The sequence below is a fragment of the Oncorhynchus keta genome, chromosome 13, assembly GCF_023373465.1.
Source record: "Oncorhynchus keta strain PuntledgeMale-10-30-2019 chromosome 13, Oket_V2, whole genome shotgun sequence".
In the NCBI taxonomy this organism is placed as follows: domain Eukaryota; kingdom Metazoa; phylum Chordata; class Actinopteri; order Salmoniformes; family Salmonidae; genus Oncorhynchus; species Oncorhynchus keta.
This window is the reverse complement of record NC_068433.1, coordinates 5,425,643-5,440,642: the sequence shown is the minus strand read 5'-3', so window position 1 is coordinate 5,440,642 and position 15,000 is coordinate 5,425,643. Positions and strand designations below refer to the sequence as shown.

At 49.7% G+C, this 15,000-nt stretch overlaps 1 protein-coding gene and 1 long non-coding RNA gene across 4 annotated transcripts in view; both read left to right on the top strand.

The window, feature by feature from the left end:
- LOC127906916 (transmembrane protein 151A-like) overlaps positions 1-13,755 on the top strand; it is a 21,174-nt gene extending 7,419 nt beyond the window's left edge. Inside the window, 9 exon segments of the mRNA XM_052460729.1 lie at positions 2,117-2,334; positions 4,631-4,757; positions 6,324-6,455; positions 12,633-12,772; positions 12,914-13,086; positions 13,089-13,233; positions 13,266-13,375; positions 13,378-13,410; positions 13,550-13,755. Coding sequence (XP_052316689.1) covers positions 2,117-2,334; positions 4,631-4,757; positions 6,324-6,455; positions 12,633-12,772; positions 12,914-13,086; positions 13,089-13,233; positions 13,266-13,375; positions 13,378-13,410; positions 13,550-13,755 — 1,284 coding nt within the window.
- Positions 13,756-13,953: 198 nt separating this feature from the next.
- Positions 13,954-15,000, top strand: part of LOC127906655 (uncharacterized) — a 2,260-nt gene continuing 1,213 nt past the window's right edge. For all 3 annotated transcript variants that reach the window (XR_008062241.1, XR_008062243.1, XR_008062242.1), the window contains exons 1-2: positions 13,954-14,635; positions 14,678-15,000. The exon at positions 14,678-15,000 is cut by the window's right edge and continues 190 nt beyond it. This is a non-coding gene — a long non-coding RNA (uncharacterized LOC127906655). The remainder of the gene's footprint in view (positions 14,636-14,677) is intronic.

Here is a 15,000-nt window from a genome sequence, read left to right as displayed (position 1 = left end):
CTGTGCTAGTGCACTTAGCTCATGATGGATAGATAAGGCAATGAAGGATACTATACTATATTCAACACACACACACACACACACACACACACACACACACACACACACACACACACACACACACACACACACACACACACACACACACACACACACACACACACACACACACACACACACACACACACACACACACACACACACACAGGTTAGGGTCAGGTTAGACTAGATACAATTTATAAGGTTAGGGTCAGGTAAGACTAGACACTAGTTAAGGTTAGGGTCAGGTAAGTGGTTAACATCTAAATATTGCACTACTTCTAGTGTTTCTACCTGGCCCTTAGCGACTGCAAAACCTGACCCTTAGCGACCGCAATACCTGGCCCTTAGCAACTGCAAAACCTGGCCCTTCGTGACCACATTACCTGGCCCTTAGCGACGGCATCACCTGGCCCTTAGCGACCGCATTACCTGGCCCTTAGCGACAGCATCACCTGGCCCTTAGCGACGGCAGCACCTGGCCCTTAGCGACGGCATCACCTTGCGCTTAGCGACAGCAGCACCTGACCCTTAGCGACGGCAGCACCTGACCCTTAGCGACGGCAGCACCTGGCCCTTAGCGACGGCAGCACCTGGCCCTTAGCGACGGCAGCACCTGGCCCTTAGCGACGGCAGCACCTGGCCCTTAGCGACGGCATCACCTGGCGCTTAGCGACGGCATCACCTGGCGCTTAGCGACGGCAGCACCTGACCCTTAGCGACGGCATCACCTGGCCCTTAGCGACGGCAGCACCTGGCCCTTAGCGACGGCAGCACCTGGCCCTTAGCGACGGCATCACCTGGCGCTTAGCGACGGCAGCACCTGACCCTTAGCGACGGCAGCACCTGGCCCTTAGCGACGGCAGCACCTGGCCCTTAGCGACGGCAGCACCTGGCCCTTAGCGACGGCAGCACCTGGCCCTTAGCGACGGTAGCACCTGGTCCTTAGCGACGGCAGCACCTGGCCCTTAGCGACGGCAGCACCTGGCCCTTAGCGACGGCAGCACCTGGCCCTTAGCGACGGCAGCACCTGGCCCTTAGCGACGGCAGCACCTGGCCCTTAGCGACGGCAGCACCTGGCCCTTAGCGACGGCAGCACCTGGCCCTTAGCGACGGCAGCGCCTGACCTTTATCGACCACATTATGGACAGAGGTTTCCATTAGAACCAGAACCTTCTCAACACATGGATGATCACACACACACACACACACACACACACACACACACACACACACACACACACACACACACACACACACACACACACACACACACACACACACACACACACACACACACACACACTGCAAATGTCAGATCTGAGGACTCTTGAGTGTGTTTTGTGAGCAACATGGCTAAATATTATTGTAATTTCTGAGTGAAATTGACATGTGTGCAGGATTTCAATCCAGCCCTGCATTAAATCACACCAGATACACTTCCTCCAATATGTGAGTATTGGTGACGGTGGCTGATAACTACCTTATGTACACACACACACACACACACACACACACACACACACACACACACACACACACACACACACACACACACACACACACACACACACACACACACACACACACACACACACACACACACACACACACACACACACACACACACACACACACACACACACACACACACACACACACACACACACACACACACACACACACACACACACACACACACACACCATGCCTATATGTTGTGTGTTGCTGGAGCATCTAAGGTTACACACTCAGGAAATGGACTCTCTCAACAAAAAAAGGGCAGTAACTGCTCATTTGGTTCGAAAATGTCATTTTTGCAACATTAAATACGTGCTTAATCACGCGGACAAGTATCCTGCCTCTGTTAAATAAATAATTGTGTTTAGGAGTAAATGGGGGTCATGTTAACCAGTAACTGTATAAAGTTACTGTGAAAACCAAGGTAAATAAAAACAATTGTTCTCAGTGCCACACTATGAATAGTTACTGCCTTTATAGCTGTTGGTGTTATAAGACACTGCAATGGAAGTGAACTTGCTATTTACTTCGTCGTCCGTCCCCCCCCCCCCAACAGCAGCGTCCCCTCCAGAAGTCCTATGCCGCCTCTCTGTGTCGTGAGTCTCACTGGAAGTGCCTCCTCTTGACTCTTCTCATGTACGGGTGTTTCGCCATGCTGGGTTGGTGTGCAGTGTGCCGTGTGCCTGTCCTGGGCTCCGGGGAGCACGTGGTCGTCTCGGCTACGGCTGCCACTACCGCCGCCTCCTCTGGCTTGCCTCAACTACACCTTGACAGGTTAGTGTGTGTTACGTTTACTTCTAAAAGAAAATACAGCGAATCTGCAAGAAATGTTCTTCAGGGAATCTTCCTTTTCTAAGTTGACTCTTTTGTGTTTTATTTATTTTATTGTCTCTTCTCGTTTGTTGCTTTGTTTATCGCTTTTATGGTTTTGTTTTTACTGCTGTAAATAAGTGTTCATGGGGTTTTAAATACACTTTAAATAAAGTTAAATACACATTTAAATCAAGTTAAATTGTCTTTTAAATAAAGATAAATACACTTCAAATACAGTTAACTTTATTTAACCTGTATTTAACTTTATATAAATACACTTTACATAAAGATAAATTCTCTTTTAAATAAAGTTATATTCTCTTTTAAATAAAGTTAAATTTTCTTTTAAATAAAGTTAAATTTTCTTTTAAATCAAGTTAAATAGACTTTAAATAAAGTTTATTACACTTTAAATACAGTTAAATTCTCTTTTAAATCAAGTTAAATAGACTCTAAATAAAGTTTATTACACTTTAAATAAAGTTAAATTCTCTTTTAAATCAAGTTAAATAGACTTTAAATAAAGTTTATTACACTTTAAATAAAGTTAAATTCTCTTTTAAATCAAGTTAAATAGACTTTAAATAAAGTTTATTACACTTTAAATAAAGTTAAATTCTCTTTTAAATCAAGTTAAATAGACTTTAAATAAAGTTTATTACACTTTAAATAAAGTTAAATTCTCTTTTAAATCAAGTTAAATAGACTTTAAATAAAGTTTATTACACTTTAAATAAAGTTACATTATCTTTTAAATAAAGTTAAATTCTCTTTTAAATAAAGTTAAATTCGAGTTGAATTGTGTTTGTATCCTCCATCCAGTTCAAGAGGCTATCTGTACATTCCTAAAAGCCTCTGCATTTTCTGCGATACGGTCTCTGCAGAAGTCATGGCATTCACACTTCCCGCCCCCACCTACCGTCATGTTACAACATTTGGGTGGCGCACGGAGATGCGGTACAGAGCTCAGTTTGGCCTCTGTCTGCCTCCAGAGGCTCCACAATTCCGTCACACCATCCATATGGAGCCTCCGAACGTTTAAATAAAGTTTGATTGTGTTTGTATGAACATGACCTTTCTCTCTCTTTCTCCCTCCTCTAACTTCTCTTCCTTTCTCCCCCTCCCCCCTCCTCTCTCTCTCCCTCCCCCTCCTCCGCCTCTCTCTCTCTCTCCCTCCTCCTCTCTCTCTCCCCCTCCTCTCTCTCTCTCCCCTCTCTCTCCCTCCCCTCTCTCTCCCCTCCCCCTCCTCTCTCCCTCCCCCTCCTCTCTCTCTCTCCCCCTTCTCTCTCTCGCCCTCTCTCTCTCTCCCTCCCCCTCTCTCTCTCCCCCTCTCTCCCTCCCTCCCCCTTCTCTCTCTCTCCCTCCCCCTCCTCTCTCTCTCTCTCTCTCCCCCTCTCCCCTCTCTTTCTCTCCCTCCCCTCTCTCCCTCCCCCTCTCTCTCTCTCCCTCCCCCCCTCTCTCTCTCTCCCCCCTTCTCTCTCTCTCTCCCCCCCTCTCTCTCTCTCCCCCTCCTCTCTCCCCTCCTCCCCTCCTCTCTCTCTCTCCCTCCCCCTCCTCTCTCTCCCTCCCCCTCCTCTCTCTCTCTCCCCCCCTCCTCTCTCTCTCTCTCTCTCCCCCTCCCCTCCTCTCTCTCTCTCCCCTCTCTCTCTCTCCCCCTCTCTCTCTCCCCTCCCCCTCCTCTCTCTCTCTCTCCCCCTCCCCTCTCTCTCTCTCTCCCTCCCCCTCCTCTCTCTCTCCCCTCTCTCTCTCTCTCCCCCTCCTCTCTCTCTCCCCTCCCTCTCTCTCTCTCTCCCCTCCTCCTCTCTCTCTCCTCTCTCTCTCTCTCTCTCTCTCTCTCTCTCTCTCCCCTCTCTCTCTCTCCCCCTCTCTCTCCCCCTCTCTCTCTCTCTCTCTCTCTCTCTCTCTCTCTCTCTCTCTCTCTCTCTCTCTCTCTCTCTCTCTCTCTCTCTCTCTCTCTCTCTCTCCCCTTCTCTCTCTATCCCCCTCTCTCTCTCTCCCCCTCTCCCTCTCTCCCCCTTCTCTCTCTCTCCTCTCTCCCCCTTCTCTCTCTCCCCCTCTCTCACTCTCTCTCCCCCTCCTCTCTCTCTCCCCCTCTCTCACTCTCTCTCCCCCTCCTCTCTCTCTCTCTCCCCCTCCCCTCTCTCTCTCTTCCCCCTCCTCTCTCTCTCTCTCTCCCTCCCCTCCTCCTCTCTCTCTCTCTCCCTCCCCTCCTCCTCTCTCTCTCCCTCCCCCCTCCTCTCTTCTCCCTCCTCTACAGCCCATGTTCCAGTGGTTATGTGTATATTCCTCTAGCCTTCCTAGCTATGCTGTATGTGGTGTATCTAGTGGAATGCTGGCACTGTTACTCCAAGACCGCCATTTTGGCTCAAGCGGAGACTGCAGAGGTACGTGACTTTGACTTTCATTTTGGTTGAGACTCTCATTGTGTGTCCCTCCCTATCTGTCGTTATTTTGGGGAAATCTAATTGGCTTTGGTAAAGTGGGCAAGGGGTGTTTAGTAGAGTGAGTTGGGGAGACTGACTGTGTGTCCAGGTGAGTTGGGGAGACTGACTGTGTGTCCAGGTGAGTTGGGGAGACTGACTGTGTGTCCAGGTGAGTTGGGGAGACTGACTGTGTGTGTCCAGGTGAGTTGGGGAGACTGACTGTGTGTGTGTGTCCAGGTGAGTTGGGGAGACTGACTGTGTGTGTGTCCAGGTGAGTTGGGAAGACTGACTGTGTGTGTGTGTCCAGGTGAGTTGGGGAGACTGACTGTGTGTCCAGGTGAGTTGGGGAGACTGACTGTGTGTGTGTGTGTGTCCAGGTGAGTTGTAGAGACTGACTGTGTGTCCAGGTGAGTTGGGGATACTGACTGTGTGTGTGTGTCCAGGTGAGTTGGGGAGACTGACTGTGTGTGTGTGTCCAGGTGAGTTGGGGAGACTGACTGTGTGTCCAGGTGAGTTGGGGAGACTGACTGTGTGTGTGTGTCCAGGTGAGTTGGGGAGACTGACTGTGTGTCCAGGTGAGTTGGGGAGACTGACTGTGTGTGTGTGTCCAGGTGAGTTGGGGAGACTGACTGTGTGTCCAGGTGAGTTGTAGAGACTGACTGTGTGTCCAGGTGAGTTGGGGAGACTGACTGTGTGTCCAGGTGAGTTGGGGAGACTGACTGTGTGTCCAGGTGAGTTGGGGAGACTGACTGTGTGTCCAGGTGAGTTGGGGAGACTGACTGTGTGTCCAGGTGAGTTGGGGAGACTGACTGTGTGTGTGTGTCCAGGTGAGTTGGGGAGACTGACTGTGTGTCCAGGTGAGTTGGGGAGACTGACTGGGTGTGTGTGTCCTGGTGAGTTGGGAGACTGACTGTGTGTCCAGGTGAGTTGGGGAGACTGACTGTGTGTCCAGGTGAGTTGGGGAGACTGACTGTGTGTCCAGGTGAGTTGGGGAGACTGACTGTGTGTGTGTGTCCAGGTGAGTTGGGGAGACTGACTGTGTGTCCAGGTGAGTTGGGGATACTGACTGTGTGTGTGTGTCCAGGTGAGTTGGGGAGACTGACTGTGTGTGTGTGTCCAGGTGAGTTGGGGAGACTGACTGTGTGTCCAGGTGAGTTGGGGAGACTGACTGTGTGTGTGTGTCCAGGTGAGTTGGGAGACTGACTGTGTGTCCAGGTGAGTTGGGGAGACTGACTGTGTGTGTGTGTCCAGGTGAGTTGGGGAGACTGACTGTGTGTCCAGGTGAGTTGTAGAGACTGACTGTGTGTCCAGGTGAGTTGGGGAGACTGACTGTGTGTCCAGGTGAGTTGGGGAGACTGACTGTGTGTCCAGGTGAGTTGGGGAGACTGACTGTGTGTCCAGGTGAGTTGGGGAGACTGACTGTGTGTCCAGGTGAGTTGGGGAGACTGACTGTGTGTCCAGGTGAGTTGGGGAGACTGACTGTGTGTCCAGGTGAGTTGGGGAGACTGACTGTGTGTGTGTCCCCAGGTGTATGAGCGTGTCACAAAGCTCCAGCAGGCCACTCCCTGTATCTGGTGGAAGGCCATCAGTTACCACTACGTCAGACGGACCAGACAGGTGACCAGGTATCGCAACGGAGACGCTTATACCACCACACAGGTAAGGATATACACACAGGTTAGCAGGAAGGGGTGAAAACCAACACCTCCAGCTCTGAGTTCAATTACACTACAACATTACCCCTGTAACCTGTCTCTCTCTACCCCCCATACAACATTACCCCTGTAACCTGTCTCTCTCTACTCCCCGTACAACATTACCCCTGTAACCTGTCTCTCTCTACCCCCGTACAACATTACCCCTGTAACCTGTCTCTCTCTACCCCCCATACAACATTACCCCTGTAACCTGTCCCTCTCTACCACCCATACAACATTACCCCTGTAACCTGTCTCTCTCTACCCCCCGTACAACATACCCCTGTAACCTGTTCCTCTCTACCCCCCATACAACATTACCCCTGTGACCTGTCCCTCTCTACCCCCATACAACATTACCCCTATAACCTGTCTCTCTCTACCCCCGCATACAACATTACCCCTGTAACCTGTCCCTCTCTACCCCCATACAACATTACCCCTCTAACCTGTCCCTCTCTACCCCCCATACAACATTACCCCTGTAACCTGTCCCTCTCTACCCCCATACAGCATTACCCCTGTAACCACTCTACATTACCCCTCTAACCTGTCCTCTCTACCCCCATACAACATTACCCCTCTAACCTGTCCCTCTCTACCCCCATACAACATTACCCCTGTAACCTGTCCTCTCTACCCCCATACAACATTACCCCTGTAACCTGTCCTCTCTACCCCCCCCATACAACATTACCCCTCTAACCTGTCCCTCTCTACCCCCCATACAACATTACCCCTGTGACCTGTCCCTCTCTACCCCCATACAACATTAACACTGTAACCTGTCTCTCTCTACCCCCATACAACATTACCCCTGTAACCTGTCCCTCTCTACCTGTAACCTGTCCCTCTCTACCCCCATACAACATTACCCCTGTAACCTGTCCTCTCTACCCCCATACAACATTACCCCCATAAAACATTACCCCTGTAACCTGTCCTCTCTACCCCCATAAAACATTACCCCTGTAACACCTCTACATTACCCTGTAACCTATCCCTCTCTACCCCCCCATTCAACATTACCCCTGTAACCTGTCCCTCTCTACCCCCATTCAACATTACCCCTGTAACCTGTCTCTCTCTACCCCCATTCAACATTACCCCTGTAACCTGTCTCTCTACCCCCCATACAACATTACCCCTGTAACCTGTCTCTCTCTACCCCCCATACAACATTACCCCTGTAACCTGTCCCTCTCTACCCCCCATACAACATTACCCCTGTAACCCCTCTACATTACCCCTGTAACCTGTCCCTCTCTACCCCCTATAAAACATTACCCCTGTAATCTGTCCCTCTCTACCCCCATACATCATTACCCCTGTAACCCCTCTACATTACCCCTGTAACCTGTCTCTCTCTACCCCCCATAAAACATTACCCCTGTAACCGGTCCCTCTCTACCCCCCATAATACATTACCCCTGTAACCTGTCCCTCTCTACCCCCCATACAACATTACCCCTGTAACCTGTCCCTCTCCACCCCCATACAACATTACCCCTGTAACATGTCCCTCTCTACCCCCCATACAACATTACCCCTCTAACCTGTCTCTCTCTACCCCCCTTAAAACATTACCCCTGTAACCTGTCCCTCTCTACCCCTCATACAACATTACCCCTGTAACACCTCTACATTACCCCTGTAACATGTCCCTCTCTACCCCCCATACAACATTACCCCTGTAACCTGTCTCTCTCTACCCCCCTTAAAACATTACCCCTGTAACCTGTCCCTCTCTACCCCTCATACAACATTACCCCTGTAACACCTCTACATTACCCCTGTAACCTGTCTCTCTCTACCCCCATACAACATACCCCTGTAACCTGTTCCTCTCTACCCCCCGTACAACATTACCCCTGTGACCTGTCCCTCTCTACCCCCCATACAACATTACCCCTATAACCTGTCTCTCTCTACCCCCGCATACAACATTACCCCTGTAACCTGTCCCTCTCTACCCCCATACAACATTACCCCTCTAACCTGTCCCTCTCTACCCCCATACAACATTACCCCTGTAACCTGTCCCTCTCTACCCCCATACAGCATTACCCCTGTAACCCCTCTCATTACCCCTCTAACCTGTCCCTCTCTACCCCCATACAACATTACCCCTCTAACCTGTCCCTCTCTACCCCCATACAACATTACCCTGTAACCTGTCCCTCTCTACCCCCCATACAACATTACCCCTGTAACCTGTCCCTCTCTACCCCCATACAACATTACCCCTCTAACCTGTCCCTCTCTACCCCCATACAACATTACCCCTGTGACCTGTCCCTCTCTACCCCCCATACAACATTAACACTGTAACCTGTCTCTCTCTACCCCCATACAACATTACCCCTGTAACCTGTCCTCTCTACCCCCCATAAAACATTACCCCTGTAACCTGTCCTCTCTACCCCCATAAAACATTACCCCTGTAACACCTCTACATTACCCCTGTAACCTATCCCTCTCTACCCCCCATTCAACATTACCCCTGTAACCTGTCCCTCTCTACCCCCATTCAACATTACCCCTGTAACCCCCTCTACATTACCCCTGTAACCTGTCCTCTCTACCCCCTATAAAACATTACCCCTGTAATCTGTCCTCTCTACCCCCATACATCATTACCCCTGTAACCCCTCTACATTACCCCTCTAACCTGTCCTCTCTACCCCCCCATACAACATTACCCCTCTAACCTGTCCCTCTCTACCCCCATTCAACATTACCCTGTAACCTGTCCTCTCTACCCCCATACAACATTACCCCTGTAACCCCTCTACATTACCCCTGTAACCTGTCCCTCTCTACCCCCTATAAAACATTACCCCTGTAATCTGTCCCTCTCTACCCCCATACATCATTACCCCTGTAACCCCTCTACAACATTACCCCTGTAACCTGTCTCTCTACCCCCATAAAACATTACCCCTGTAACCGGTCCCTCTCTACCCCCCCATAATACATTACCCCTGTAACCTGTCCTCTCTACCCCCATACAACATTACCCCTGTAACCTGTCCCTCTCCACCCCCATACAACATTACCCCTGTAACATGTCCTCTCTACCCCCATACAACATTACCCCTCTAACCTGTCTCTCTCTACCCCCTTAAACATTACCCCTGTAACCTGTCCCTCTCTACCCCTCATACAACATTACCCCTGTCCCCTGTAACCTCTACATTACCCTGTAACATGTCCCTCTCTACCCCCCATACAACATTACCCCTGTAACCTGTCTCTCTCTACCCCCCTTAAAACATTACCCCTGTAACCTGTCCCTCTCTACCCCTCATACAACATTACCCCTGTAACACCTCTACATTACCCCTGTAACCTGTCTCTCTACCCCCATAAAACATTACCCCTGTAACCTGTCCCTCTCTACCCCCCATACAACATTACCCCTCTAACCTGTCTCTCTGTACCCCCCATACAACATTACCCCTGTAACCTGTCCCTCTCTACCCCCATACAGAATTACCCCTGTAACCCCTCTACATTACCCCTGTAACCTGTCCCTCTCTACCCCTCATACAACATTACCCCTCTAACCTGTCTCTCTGTACCCCCCATACAACATTACCCCTGTAACCTGTCCCTCTCTACCCCCACACAGCATTACCCCTGTAACCCCTCTACATTACCCCTGTAACCTGTCCCTCTCTACTCCCCATAAAACATTACCCCTGTAACCTGTCCCTCTCTACCCCCCATACAACATTACCACTGTAACCTGTCCCTCTCTACCCCCCATAAAACATTACCCCTGTAACCTGTCCCTCTCTACCCCCATACAACATTACCCCTCTAACCTGTCCCACTCTACCCCATACAACATTACCCCTGTAACCTGTCCCTCTCTACCCCCCATACAACATTACCCCTGTAACCTGTCCCTCTCTACCCCCATACAACATTACCCCTCTAACCTGTCCCTCTCTAGCCCCCATACAACATTACCCCTGTAACTTGTCCCTCTCTAGCCACCATACAACATTACCCATGTAACCTGTCCCTCTCTACCCCCCCATAAAACATTACCCCTGTAATCTGTCTCTCTGTAACCCCTCTATATTATAATTCTTTCCCACTTTTATTTAACCAGGTAGGCTAGTTGAGAACAAGCGAGCTGACAAGGTACAAATCTGTTGTTCTGCCCCTGAACAGGCAGTTAACCCACTGTTCCTAGGCCGTCATTGAAAATAAGAATTTGTTCTTTAACTGACTTGCCAAGTAAAATAAAGGTAAATAAAATAAATTAAAAAATGAGGCAGTGAGATCCTGATTGAAAACAGCAGAGGTATATTTGGAGGGCAAGTTGGTCAGGATAGTATCCATGAGGGTGCCCATGTTTACGGATTTAGGGTTGTTCCTGGTGGGTTCCTTGATGATTTATGTGAGATTGAGGGCATCTATTTTAGATTGTAGGACTGCCGGGGTGTTAAGCATATCCCAGTTTAGGTCACCGAACAGAACAAACTCTGAAGCTAGATGGGGGGTGATCAATTCACAAATGGTGTCCAGGGCACAGCTGGGAGCTGAGGGGGGTCGGTAGCAGGCGGCAACAGTGAGAGACTTATTTCTGGAGAGAGTAATTTTCAAAATTAGTAGCTCAAACTTTTTGGGCATAGACCTGGAAAGTATGACAGAACTTTGCAGGCTATCTCTGCAGTAGATTGCAACTCCTCTCCCTTTGGCAGTTCTATCTTGATGGAAATGTTGTAGTTGGGGTTGGAAATCTCATAATTTTTGGTTGCCTTCTCAAGCCAGGAATCAGGGAGTGTGCTAAAGCAGCGAGTAAAACAAACTTAAGCAGCAGGCAGGCTTCTGATGTTAACATGCATGAAACCTTTTTTGGTTACAGAAGTCAACAAATGAGAGCAGCTGGGGACACGCAGGGTCTGGGTTAACCTCTACATCACCAGAGGAACAGAGGAACAGTATGATGAGGGTACGGCTAAAGGCTATCAAAACTGGTCGTCTAGTGCGTTGGGGACAGAGAATAAAAGGAGCAGATTTCTGATCGTGGTGGGATAGGTTCAGGGCATAATAATACAGACAGGGGTATGGTAGGGTGTCCTACGTTGGGGACGTACAGTGGAGGTAAACCCAGGCAATGAGTGACGATAAGGTTGCATCTCTGGACGTAGTTATGATGGGTGAGATCACAGCATGTGTGGAAGGAGGTATCTGAGGCATGTAGAGTGGGACTAGGGGCTCCGCAGTAAACTAAAATAATGATAACTATCCTAAACAACAGTATACAAGTCATATTGACATTTGAGAGAGACAAAAAGCGAGGCATAAAGCAATCACAGGCGTTGATTGGGAGAGATAGCTAAGACAACAACGGGTGTCCTGTAATCTGTCTCTCTGTAACCCCTCTACTTTACCCCTGTAACCCCTCTACATTACCCCTGTAACCCCTCTACATTACCCCTGTAACCCCTCTACATTACCCCTGTAACCCATCTACATTACCCCTGTAACCCGTCTCTCTGTAACCCCTTTACATTACATTTACATTACCCCTGTAACCCCTCTACATTACCCCTGTAACCTGTCTCTCTGTAACCCCTCTACATTACCCCTGTAACCCCTCTACATTACCCCTGTAACCTGTCTCTCTGTAACCCCTCTACATAACCCCTGTAACCCATCTACATTACCCCTGTAACCTGTCTCTCTGTAACCCCTTTACATTACCTTTACATTACCCCTGTAACCCCTCTACATTACCCCTGTAACCCCTCTACATTACCCCTGTAACCTGTCTCTCTGTAACCCCTTTACATTACCCCTGTAACCTGTCTCTCTGTAAACCCTCTACATTACCTCTGTAACCTGTCTCTCTGTAACCCCTCTACATTACCCCTGTAACCCTCTACATTACCCCTGTAACCTATCTCTGTAACCCCTCTACATTACCCCTGTAACTCTAACCCCTCTACATTACCCCTGTAACCCCTCTACATTACCCCTGTAACCTATCTCTGTAACCCCTCTACATTACCCTGTAACCTATCTCTCTCTGTAACCCTCTACATTACCCCCTCTAACCCCTCTACATTACCCCTCTAACCCCTCTACATTACCCCTGTAACCTGTCTCTCTGTACCAGGTGTACCATGAGAGGGTTAACACCCACGCCTCCAGCTCTGAGTTTGACTACGGTCGCCACCGGGTTAAAGACGTCTCCAAAGAGCTCCAGGGACTTCAGGAGCATCCAGCTGTCAGGCTCCGCTTCACCAAGTGTTTCAGGTGAACACACACACATTTGGAATTCTAGATATTCTTTGACAAAGCATTGTTGAGTTGAGTTTCCCACCTTTTAGACTGGTTTGTGCTACTGGAAAAGCGCTATGAAATCTGTCCTGTGAATCCATTGTTCCTCCGTTTCAGTTTCGCCAGCGCCCGTGCGGAGGCTGCATACCTCACCCAGCGAGCACACTTCTTCGGAGACAACGAGGGTCTGGACGATTACATGGAAGCGCGAGAGGGGATGCATCTAAAGAACGTGGATTTCCGGGAGCATATCCTGGCGTTCCCGGACCCGACCCGGCAACCGTGGTATTCCCGACCCGGGTCTTCTGGTTAGCTTCAGTGTTCCTCTTCTCCTGGCCGCTCCGGGTCGTGTCGGAGTACCGCACGGCGTACGTACACTACCACGTGGAGAAACTGTTCGGAGAGGAGACGATCCGTGAGGACGGAGGAGCGACGGAGTGACGGAGAACGGAGGAACGACGGGAGGGAGAGAGGGCGCCAACGGCGGGTCGAGCTACAGAGCGATATCGCGGGTGAACACGGTGGACATGACGGAGCTGGAGTGGCATATTCGCTGTAATCAACAAATGGTTCCTTCGTATTCGAAGCTCTTCTCATGGACTTGGAGAGAGAGAGTAATGGAGGAGTCGGTGGAACAGGAGGAACTAACACCACCACCTCCACACCTGGAGTTCCAGGCTCAGACCCCATCCAGGGGGCATCCCAGCTGGTATGGCCCACCCAGTGGCCTTCTCTTCGGCTTACCTCCTCCAGAGCTGCCCCCGGTGCCGGAGAACCACGTCCAGCTCCAGCCTACCGTCAGGCTAAGGGCACCGACAGGGAATCAAGCTCTGCTGAACGGCACCGTGGCTGCGATGAGGGTGAACGGCGTAGGGGTGGCGGGGGAGGGCAGGGGAGGAGGAGGAGGAGGAGGAGGGAGGTTAGTGTTGAGTCGTAGTGGGTTCTCTCTAGGAGACTAGGGGAACACGGCCGAGACCGGCGAGTCTGCTTCACTCTCGTAGTATGGGGGGAGGACTGGGAGGAGGGACGTGGGGAGGACGGAGGAGGAGGAGTGTTACTGGGGTTAGGGTCCCGGCAGGGTCAGGATGACGAGGAGGAGAGTCGAGGAGTTCTGGAAGGGAGAGGGATGAAGAGCAGGAGGAGGAGAGAGATGAAGAAGCAGCGCATGAGGGAGGAGGAGGAGAGGTAGATGAGGGGGTGAGGGAGGGAGAGAGAGATAGACCTCCGTCTTACCACGATGCGTTTTTCTTCCCGGTGTTGATCGTACACGGAGAGGAGAGTTGCCATGGCGGAGATGATGTGATGGACATAATAGTAAACTAACAGAAAACAAAAGGGATTAAATAAGAGATCAAATTTAAATAGATTGATTGTCATAGTCTGACAGTGGAAAGAAGGGATATTGTAGTACAGGACAAGAAAGAGGGGGATGTTGGAGAGAGAGAGGTCTGATAATATGACAGAGAGAGAGGTCTGATAATATGACAGAGAGAGAGAGGTCTGATAATATGACAGAGAGAGAGGTCTGATAATATGACAGAGAGAGAGGTCTGATAATATGACAGAGAGAGAGAGGTCTGATAATATGACAGAGAGAGAGAGAGGTCTGATAATATGACAGAGAGAGAGGTCTGATAATATGACAGAGAGAGAGAGGTCTGATAATATGACAGAGAGAGAGAGAGGTCTGATAATATGACAGAGATAGAGACAGGTCTGATAATATGACAGAGATAGAGGTCTGATAATATGACAGAGAGAGAGAGGTCTGATAATATGACAGAGAGAGGTCTGATAATATGACAGAGAGAGAGGTCTGATAATATGACAGAGAGAGAGGTCTGATAATATGACAGAGAGAGGTCTGATAATATGACAGAGAGAGGTCTGATAATATGACAGAGAGAGGTCTGATAATATGACAGAGAGAGAGAGGTCTGATAATATGACAGAGAGAGAGAGGTCTGATAATATGACAGAGAGAGAGAGAGGTCTGATAATATGACAGAGAGAGAGAGGTCTGATAATATGACAGAGAGAGAGGTCTGATAATATGACAGAGAGAGAGAGGTCTGATAATATGACAGAGAGAGAGGTCTGATAATATGACAGAGAGAGAGAGGTCTGATAATATGACAGAGAGAGAGAGGTCTGATAATATGACAGAGAGAGAGAGGTCTGATAATATGACAGAGAGAGAGGTC